Here is a 10,373-nt window from a genome sequence, read left to right as displayed (position 1 = left end):
TAGTGTGACAAATCATATAGCAGGAATGGGTAGAAACTGAGGGAAAGGAGTGCTTGGAGGGTCCAGGGAAGCTGCCTGGAAGATGTAATACTTTCTGTTGGGACATAGAGGATGCTGAGGATTTTCTCAGGCAGAAAAGGGAGGGGAGGTATTCCAGGCTGTGAAATGGCATATTAAAAATATGAATTAATGAAAGACTGTGGCATACTAAGAAAAGATATTAAATGATCCTGGGAGGGGCCTTTCATGAGATTAGGGTAAGTCATCTAGGTTAGATGGTGAAGGACTATGTGCCATGCTAAGGAGTGTGAACTTAATCCTTTTTTTTTTTTTTTTTTGTCTTTTTACCTTTTCCAGGGCTGCACCCACGGCATATGAAGGTTCCCAGGCTAGGGGTCTAATCAGAGCTGTAACCACCAGCCTACACCAGAGCCACAGCAACGCCAGATCCTTAACCCACTGAGCAAGGCAACCTCATGGTTCCTAGTTGGATTCATTAATCACTGAGCCACAACGGGAACTCTAGCGTGAACTTTATTCTAAAGTCACTGGGAGCCACTGTAGAGAAGGGAGACTAAGGCAGTGGAAATGGGGAACTGGGAAGAGGTTTAAGAGGTCTGGTGGATGTAGAGTTGGCAAGACTTAATGACCATTCGAATGTGGAGCTGAATGAAGGGAAAGGGTCAAATTTGACTCCTCTGCAGGGGAAGGAGCTGAAAATGATATTTTAGATAAATTCCTTTTGACTCTGTTTCATATTGATTCTTATTTATTTATTTATTTTTCAGTTCCTAGGACCTCAAAGAGATCTTAGACGTCAAGAAATGAGGTCTTATTCTTGGAAAATGGCCCACAAGTGAAGATGGCACGGCTCACGGTGAAGAAGGCAAGGAGTCATTGAGGTTAACGCTCAGCAATCATTTATTGGGTATTTTAGTACAGTTCCATAGATTTTCTTGTGAAAGGTTTTCAGGCTCCAGGAGCTATAGATTGACAGTGTTGGCTCATTGGAATCTGCAAACAGATGACACATGCTGTCTCTCTGATTTGCGTGATCAGAAACTAGGAAGGTGTCAAGCTGGAATCAGTCCATTCAGCTCTACTGATAGGAGCTCACTGACCAGTCCCTCTGGTAGGGGTAGAAATGTGGGTGTGCTGGGTGTTGTGGACATCTCCTAGCAGCCTCTCATTGTGTTTCATTTTAGTGTAGACTATGAGGTTTGCAATTTCTGATGGTTCATCCACAGGAGCTTGGTAAAATCCAGGTGTCCCTTCCTCAGGCTGCAATGTATAGCTTCAGAATACCTTTCCTATTTCTGAACTTTCGGGAGAAATTTCTATCTTTCAGTGATACAATCATGTCTCCCTACAGGAGAGAAAACCAGGAAATGATTTAAATCCCCAAATTAATCAAAATTGGGATCTGATTATTTTACCCAATTTACCCCTCAGATTTCACCCAACCCAAACACCCTGGAAATGCTGCTCAGAGAGCTGAAATGCCCTGAAAGTGCATATAAGTCCCCCAAACATTTTTGCAGATAGATAGAGTAGAGGAGAGATTTAAAACATACATTTTCAATCTCTAAAACAGAAGTAAGGATGAACTTGACACGTAGATTTCTTCCTTGGCTTCTTGTTGCTCTGACTCTCATGCACGTGCAGCCTAGTGCTGACCCTGTCTCTGCTCTAGTACATATTCGTAGAAGGGGTTGGGAGAAAGAGTTGCCTTGGTAGGGTGGCTTCTACCTTGTTCTCTTCTTTGGGGTCTCTCAGTGCTCTGGGTTGGATGGAAGGCCAGGTCACTGTGTCTTCCCTGGGAACCTCGACTCTGGCCTTCCTCATTCATGTGGAATTTTTCTCTGTTAGCACGGCCTTGCTGGGTCCTATGGGATTGTTGATCCTGGGACCCTTGATACCTCTCTTTATCCTCATGGGTTGCCTATCCTGTCGTTGCCGACAGTTTTGATCCTCTTCATGGGTTTGCTTGTCTCGTCTCTGACGGGTCTGCTCATCTTCATGGGTTTGCTTGTCTCGTCTCTGACGGGTCTGCTCATCTTCATGGGTTTGCTTGTCTCGTCTCTGACAGGTCTGCTCATCTTCATGGGTTGGCCTGTCCCTTGTCTGATGGCTTTGTTCCTCTTCATGGGTTGGCCTGTCCCAGGTGTCACATGGAGTTTCCTGACCCTCACGGCCATGTCTGCCCCAGCTTTGGTGGCCCTGCTCTTCCTCTGCCTGGTGGCTCTGCCCCTCACTATGACTCTGCCTGGTCTGGGCCTGTCCATGGCCCTGCCCACTACTATGTGATTGCCATTCTCTCCCTGTGTGACAGAGTGGCCTTTCTTGCTGGATTTGTGCTACTAGTTTGTGTTGGTGGTGCTGGCTATCTTCCTTGGGCTCCCATGCCTGGTGGCTGTCCTGCTGCCCTTCTCTAGGCTGGAATCTCTGCCTCTGATTTTGGTTCACTTTCTGTCCTTGAGTCTGTTGACTTGGTCTCCCTGACCTTCCTGACTGCTCAACATCTGAGTCTCTGCTTGTTCCCTCGTTCCCTTGGAAGCACCTATTTTGCCCAGTTTCCCCAGTCTCTGACTGACTGTGTTGAGAGCTCAGGCCTTGTCTCTCTGTCTGACCATAGTGAGAACTCCGACCTTGTCTCTCTGTCTGGCCATAATGAGAGCTCTGGCTCTGTCTGTCTATCTGGCCATAGTGGGAACCCTGGCCTTGACTGTCTGTCTGACCATAGTGAGAACTCTGACCTTGTCTATCTGTCTGGCCATAATGAGAGCTCTGGCTCTGTCTGTCTATCTGGCCATAGTGGGAACCCTGGCCTTGACTGTCTGTCTGACCATAGTGAGAACTCTGACCTTGTCTATCTGTCTGGCCATAGTGGGAACCTTGACTTTGTCTGTCTATCTGGCCATAGTGGGAACCCTGGCCTTGTCTCTCTGTCTGGCCATATTGAGAACTCAGGCCTTGTCTATCTGTCTGACTGTAGTGAGAACTCTGGCCTTGTCTATCTGTCTGGCCATAGTGGGAACCCTGGCTTTGTCTGTCTGTCTGGCCATAGCAGGAGCTCTGGCCTTGTCTCTCTGTCTGGCCAAAGTGAGAGCTCTGGCCTTGTCTCTCTGTCTGGCCAAAGTGAGAGCTCTGGCTTTCTCTGTCTGACTGACCATAGTGAGAACTCTGGCCTTGTCTGTCTGTCTGGCCATAATGAGAACCCAGTTCTTGCCTATTTCTCCTACCATAGCCTGATTCCTGACCCAGCCTCTCAGATTGCTCATAATAAGAGCCTGATTCCTGTTGGTTTGTGTGGCTGGAGGAGTCCTCTCCCAGTCTTCCAGACTGGCCACAGCTTGACTGTTGCCCAAGCTTATCAGATTGGCCATAATGAGAATCCTGAAGTTGTTTCTCACACTGATTTAAGGCAAAGACATATCCTTGTCTTTTAGGCTTGCCACTGCCAAATGTATGACTCAGTTTTTTTATCAGAGCTGGAGTCCTGACCTTGTCTCTGAGACTGACCATAGCAAGAGTCCCTGTCTGTCTCCCAGACTGACCGTAATGGGAGTCCCTGTCTTGTCTCTGAGACTGACCATAGCAAGAGTCCCTGTCTTGTCTCCCAGACTGACCATAGTGGGAGTCCCTATCTTGTCTCTCAGACTGACTGTAGTGGGAGTCCCTGTCTTGTCTCCCAGACTGACCGTAGTGGGAGTCCCTGTCTTGTCTCTCAGACTGACCACAGTGGGAGTCCCTGTCTTGTCTCTCAGACTGACCGTAGTGGGAGTCCCTGTCTTGCCTCTCAGACTGACCAGAGCTGGAGCCCCTATCTTGCCTCCCAGACTGATCCTGGTAGTTGTCCTGGTTTTGTCTCTCAGATTGATTACGGTGGTAATCCTGCCTTTCTCCCTCCTGCCTCTGCCTGTGTTGTCTCTCAGTATTTCCTGGAAACTTATGGTCTTGTTTTCCCTCATGCTCCCCTTCTTGCTGGGAGGTTCTATCTCTGCATAACTCTTTATCCAGCTTGTGATAGCAGGCTTGGGCCAGTTGGAACACCAATAGGAGATATTCATGAAAATCCACATGTCCATTTCTGTCTTTATCCAAGAGGCTCAGGATGGTTTCCACAGTCTCTGGGTCACTTGGTCTCTGTGAGAAGATTAAAAAAAAAACCACAGCAAAATCAGATGTTCTTCTATGGATACTAAGATGTGTGCCAGTGTCTATGCCCCAGTCCATCTAGTCCTCTATAAACCTTCTTTGATAGAAGTGGCTTAGGCTTCTAGTCTTGGATCACCTGGTTCTCAGAACCTCATCCTTTGCTGGACCAGTGGGAGTATGACAACAGGGAGTAGATACACTTATTTAAAATCAGCCTCATTAGTAATTACTTTGAATTATTTCAGGAACTTATCCCATCCCATCACATGCTATATTGTAAGTGGTTGTTCATCTACTTTTTTCCCAACCACACTGTGAGATCCTGGAGGGAATTAAGCTGGTTTTATTCCTGTTTGTATCCCCAGTGTCCAGGATGGTGCTGGTATGGAGTACATGCTCAGCAACTCTATTGAATGAATGAGATGGGCGGACAGCACTAAAATATAGATATCAAGATCCAAATCTCAGATTTTCTTGTGCGAAATGACTCCCAGTTTGAAGTAGTACTCCCTCATGTTCAAACTCAGATACAAGGAGGGGTGTATGTGTGAGTGTGTGTGTGTGTGTGTGTGTGTGTGTGTGTGTTTGTGATCATGCCTATGCATACCTGTCTATGTGCTGGGAGTGGATGACTAAGGAGCTTCCTGAAATTCTTCTAGTTACAGGGTGGAGCATGACCAAATAAAACAAAAATCATGAAGTCCTGGATGCAGGTGTCAGTGTAACTCACAGTTGACTCCGTGGAGCCCAGAGTCTGAGGATCTTACCCGGAGGATGTCTCCAAACTCAGCCAAGAGCAATTGCTTCAACTCCTTCTTGCACAGTGAGGTACAGTCCCCTTTCCCTTTGGCATATTTCTGGAACACCTCGATCACGGTGAGTATGCTGTTCAGGAGTTCAGCCATTTTAGCAAAGATGAAGGAACCTAAAAGAAGAAATAATATGTTCATCTGAACTTACATTGAAGACCAGGAGACAGTATTTCCAGAGGGAAGCTGGCCCCTCTTGGTCAGGGAAAGAAGCTGAGGAGGTGACAAGCTCCTTGTTAGCCGTACCCTTTACTCCCTTTGACCCACAGTCAGGCTCCAGATAGCATGTGCTGCAGTGGAAGAACGGTGCAAACTATGTGCCGCCCAATAAAAAGAGGTAATTTCTTAAAAAAAAAAAAAAAAATATATATATATATATATAGTTGGTGTTCTACATGCTCCACCTACTATTTCAGGTGGGACTTGCTTAATTAAAATTCTCATAATAGAATAAAAAAGAAGAGAGATCAGGAAGGCCATAGAGGTTGGGCCAGAAGCCAGTACGGTAAGGCATCATTTTCTACCAACGACTAGCACATAGAAGAGGGCACTACTGATGAGGCCACAGTCTTCTAATCAGCCTTGCTCAGGTGGAGAAGAAGCTAGCTGCATGGACCAAGGAAGACTTCTGGGAGGCCAAATTCTAGCAAGTGCTTCTGGCCTGAAGAGTCAGTGAATAAACAAACTGTTACAGATAAAAATAGCAAGCCATATTACTGCACAGAGGAGAGGAAATGTGTACAATCAGCCAGGCTCACATTGGCCATGCTGGAAAGCTGGAATCTTTTGAGATTGTGGTCTCCATGCTCTTTTTTCTATGGTGTGAAAATTCCAGTTACTGAGTTTACGGGCCTCCAAACTGAAGTCCTAACTGCAAAGCACATTGAACTTCCAAAAGGATGCAGTGATACCTATAAGGATAAGTAGCAAATGATGACTTGCGTGGGAAAAGCTGAGTCCCTTGTGGCCATTTATTGCAGTGAGATTTGAATATTATTATGGCCTCATGGTTCAGGGCCTTGGCCCTGATGAGCCCTAAATTCTTGGATCTTCCCTAACTTGCACAGAAGTCAAATGCTCCTCTATGGGAGACTAAGCTATCCATCAAGAGTACTAGCCCTCAGTTTTGGAATGCCTAGGACACACTGAAACAACAGCATATATATTTTACAGATTCAGAAGTCAGCCACCCTAGCTATCATTATATTCCCAGATAGAGCCAAAAAAGGAAGCAGGAAGGTACCCGTGGCTACTCAAGGATACAGGGAGTAGTTTCTGACCTCCCCAGCCCAGCACATCACAGCCCCCATCAGGAGCCTCATAGATCCTGCCGTTGCTTCGCCATGCATGTCTTACCTGCTTAAGGAGGTATGAGCAGAAGATTCAGAAGTCAGAGAGGATACTGGACACCTGAAAACCCATCCTATTTATAGGGATTTTAATTGTCCTACTAGACCATCCGGAGACACCCATTCTGTGGTGGAGCTTGAATCACTCTGGGCCCAGCCCAGCCCAGCCCAGCCTGACCTCTCCCTCTGCAGACCGTTCGATTTATTTACTTCCCCCATTTGCTCATGAACCTGTTTGTCATTAGAGTAGGTGACACTGTTCAAGTCCCAGCCCCATCTAATTAGGGGAGTGTGTGTGTACATGCATGCAGCAGGGGGTCCCAAAAGACAGAGGTGCAAGCTAAATTCATCCTTAACATGTGTCACTTACCAAGACTAATGGAGGCCAATGGTCAAATCACACCAAAGAAGGGTACTAATATAGTCACTTCACGGAAATCTGTTGAAGCAGGGACTAGAGAGTCTAGGTATATAGCCAGGGTATAGTTCCTGGAGGAGATTTTAGGTTGTCTTTCTTGTGTAGTTAGGTATGTGTATTTTATTTGTTTATTTATTATCATTATTCTTTTTGTCTTTTTGCCTTTTCTAGGGCTGCTTCTGCGGCATATGGAGGTTCCCAGGCTAGGGGCTGAATCGGAGCTGTAGCCGCCCGCCTACACCATAGCCACAGCAATGCGGGATCCGAGCCGCAACTGCGACCTACACCACAGCTCACGGCAATGCCAGATCCTTAACCCACTGAGCAAGGCCAGGGATCAAACCCACAACCTCATGGTTCCTAGTTGGATTCAATAACCACTGCGCCATGACGGGAACTCCATAGATGTGTGTATTTTAATCTATTGACTTATTTAAATTTTTTTTCGATATGACAGCTCTGCAGGCTAGAGGGAGAACTAGATACATGACCACTTTTGGGGAGGGGTGTGATGATGGTGAAGCTGCCACCCTTGGAGCCTTTGAAGGTCTTGCTAAAAAGTTAGAATTGAAGCATAATGTGGAAGCTTATGATAGCTGTGAATAGAGATGCTGCCAGAGGAATTCCCGCTGTAGTGCAAGGGGATTGGTGGCATCTTGTGAGCGCTGGGACTCAGGTTTGATCCCTAGCCCGGCACAGTAGGTGAAGGATCTGACACTGCTAAGTCGAGACTGCGGCTTGTTCTGATCCCTGGCCTGGGTACTCCATGTGCTGCGGGGCAGCCAAAAATAAAGAAAAAGAGAGAGAGAGAGATGCTATCAGAGACCTGGGCCTCCATTTATTCCCCATCTCCGCACCCACGACATACCAGTGGTGTCTTAAGATAGGAGATTCTTAGTAAATGTGGAGTAAACATAATTCCATTGAATTATGGAGGCATTTGAAAATCTTTTGTAAAATGCTAAAGAATATAGATTTACCTCTACTTTCTAATTTGTCTCACATATAGATCCCTGGTTGGACTTTTTCCTGAGTCCATACATCAGCCAGTTATTAGTGATGACACCTGCTATTATTAGCATGCACTCAGGATTCTGCAGTGGAATCACAAAAGTGTAGAGAGATTTTGGTCTGATTGGAATAAAGTGGTTTCACATAGAGAAAGATTTTGAATACGAGGTGCAGGACATGAGAAATGCTGAGTGTTAGAAAACCTAGGAACATGAGGAGTTCCCGTTGTGGCGCAGTGGTTAACAAATCTGACTAGGAACCATGAGGTTTCGGGTTCCATCCCTGGCCTCACTCAGTGGGTTAAGGATCCGGCATTGCCATGAGCTGTGGTGTGTGTAGTTCCCAGATGTGGCTCAGATCCCGAGTTGCTATAGCTCTGGTGTAGGCTTGGCAGCTACAGCTCCAATTTGACCCCTAGCCTGGGAACCTCCACATGCCACAAACACAAAAAAAGACAAGAAAAAAGAAAAGAAAAGAAAAGAAAAAACCTCGGAACATGTGGATTCTTCTGAGCTCAGACTTCCCATAGGAAGTGGACTTTGTGTTGTTCCTTGAAGATTTAGGTGGGCACAAGAAAGAAGAGAAATCCTAGTGGGGAAAAAGGAAAGATCAGAGGAACAAAGGTGAGAATTCAGGAGTTCCTACTGTGGCTCAGTGGGTTAAGGATCCAGCATTGCTGCAGCCTTGGCACATGTCGCAGCTGTGGCTCGGATTTGATCCCTGGCCTGGGAACTTCCATAGGCCACAGGTGGGGCCAAAAAAAAAGGTGAGAATTCCTAGGCTGTGTTTGAATTAGAGTGAGCTGGTAAGTCTGGCTGGAGCAAAGGGTATGTAGAAGAACAGAATTAGAGAATTTTGGATCTGAAAAAGAAATCGAGTCTCAATTTCCTAATTTTATAGACAAGAAAACTGGGATCCAACAAGACTGAGTGACTTGCCAAAGGTCCCACAGGGCTATGACTAAAGCCAGGCCTAAAATCCTTGTTTTCTCACCCAGCCCAACATGCTTGCATATCCATTTTCCGAGGCAGCTTTGGGGCCTGCTTTCAGGTTTACCTTGATAAGAAAAGAGAAGCAAGGAACATTTTAGTTGGGAAAGGGACGCGATCAAAACATTGTTTGAGGGACAGTGTTCGTCTGACAGTGGTTAGGTGACCAGCTGTCTAAGTTTGTCTGGGACTGGGGATTTCCTAGGACATGAGCCTTTGAGTGCTAAAACTGCAAAGAGTTCTGGGCAACCTGGGGGAAGTTTGTCACCCTAGACTGTGATATCCGGGTTGGACTGGAAAGAGGAAGGTCTGAGCAGGGAGACCAGGGAGGAGTCTACTGTATGGCCCACGCGAGAGGCAATAGGGCCTTGGATGGCGCAGTTCAAGATGATAGGGAGGTAGCTGGATGATAGAAGGAAAGGAAGGATGAGGTTTAGGGACATTAAATGAGGAGCAGGGAAGGTGGAGAAGTCAGCGGGGCCTCCACATCTTCAAGCCTAGATAACTCTTCTGCTCCCCCACTGGCATTCCACAGGGCTTCTGCCTTTTGAAGCCTTGTTGCCCTACCTCTAGCCTGCACCCCCTGGGGTTTGGGGTCTCCCAGTGCTGGTCAGGATTTTAATCCTGAGAGCTGGGTCATGCTAAGATTCTCTTTCTGCTTTTGTATCTTGACTTAAGAGTTCTATTCAATTATGCCTCCTCTTACCTTGTTGGAGCCCAATAGCCCAGAGAAGGTTTGGTCACCCCAGAGGCAAGTAGAGGGAGTAGCGGTGGGGTGACTAGGAGGTAAAGACAACTGCCATTGCGATAGGGAGAGCAAAGCTGAGGCCCTGTTTGCCCTCTGTTGGCACCTTCCAGGGCTCCCGAGTAACTAACTTACTTTTGGTTAGATGAGCAGTTCCTCTGCCTGATACCATAATGGAGAGGAAGACAATGTCAACAGTAGGGTCTGCTATGTATGCATTCATTTAACACTTAGCAAGTTCCCATAGGATTAGCAGAGAACGATTTATGTTGCTCAGTCAGTTAATCAGTGGGGATTTGTGAGCGAATGGAGGGCCATTTTATAGGCACTGAGATAAAAGAGATAATCTTTGTCTTCAAGGAACTTCCAGTCTTGCTGGAAGGTGGCTTACACAGCCTTCTTCTCTGCAGTTCAGATTGCGACTGTCATTGACAGAGTATTGAGAATGGTTGATTAGAGCAAAAAAAAGAAGGATGCAGGGGCTAGAAATAAGACATATTTAAAGAAGTCACGGAATAGACTGGGTAATTTGGGGCAAATCACTTCACCTCTTGGCCTTGAGTTTCTTTATCTACAAAAGGAGGTGGTTGAAATGATCTCCAAACTTTCTTTTGGCATTAACACTCTAAGATGCTTTGATGCCAGTCTCAGTGCTAGCAAGAGCTTTAGAGCTTATATTTTAACTTTGCCCTGTTCATGAATTTGATAAAAGGCTAAGGACTTTGTGTTCCTCAGTCTTCCTCTGTGGAAAACTGGGAGGGCGATTATGGCATTCTGTTAGCATTTGTAAATTGCATGAGGACCAATTCTGTTTTTGTTCACTGTTTTTCCATGTGTTTTGCTGCTTTTATTTTACATTCATGTTGGAAGGTTGACCTGTGGCCTCAAAGACAA

General features: G+C 46.2%; 1 protein-coding gene across 3 annotated transcripts; it reads right to left on the bottom strand.

Annotated features, from left to right (window-relative positions):
• Positions 1-903: 903 nt before the first annotated feature.
• Positions 904-6,396, bottom strand: RPTN (repetin). 3 transcript variants are annotated; one of them, XM_047784637.1, is made up of 4 exons: positions 6,324-6,396; positions 4,926-5,083; positions 2,698-4,146; positions 904-2,661 (listed from the first exon to the last, which is right to left on the bottom strand). In XM_047784637.1, exons 2-4 carry the CDS (start codon positions 5,061-5,063, stop codon positions 1,846-1,848), a joined length of 2,403 nt encoding a protein of 800 aa, XP_047640593.1. In that variant the 5' UTR covers positions 5,064-5,083; positions 6,324-6,396; the 3' UTR covers positions 904-1,845. The 3 variants fall into 3 exon arrangements, with proteins under 3 accessions (XP_047640593.1, XP_047640594.1, XP_047640592.1); XM_047784638.1 differs by having other exon boundaries at positions 904-2,738; positions 2,847-4,146; XM_047784636.1 differs by having other exon boundaries at positions 904-4,146.
• Between the last annotated feature and the right edge of the window lie 3,977 nt (positions 6,397-10,373).

Source organism: Phacochoerus africanus, chromosome 6 (assembly GCF_016906955.1).
Source record: "Phacochoerus africanus isolate WHEZ1 chromosome 6, ROS_Pafr_v1, whole genome shotgun sequence".
NCBI lineage: Eukaryota > Metazoa > Chordata > Mammalia > Artiodactyla > Suidae > Phacochoerus > Phacochoerus africanus.
This window is presented reverse-complemented; position numbering and strand designations above follow the sequence as displayed.

What these genes read in the sequence shown, in the direction of transcription:
- RPTN (XM_047784636.1), bottom strand. Translation starts at nt 5,063, where the DNA reads ATGGCTGAACTCCTGAACAGCATACTCACCGTGATCGAGGTGTTCCAG. An exon ending in AGTTTGGAGACATCCTCCGG is followed by an intron (nt 4,147 to 4,925) that starts GTAAGATCCTCA and finishes ATCTTCTCACAG; the next exon opens with AGACCAAGTGACCCAGAGAC.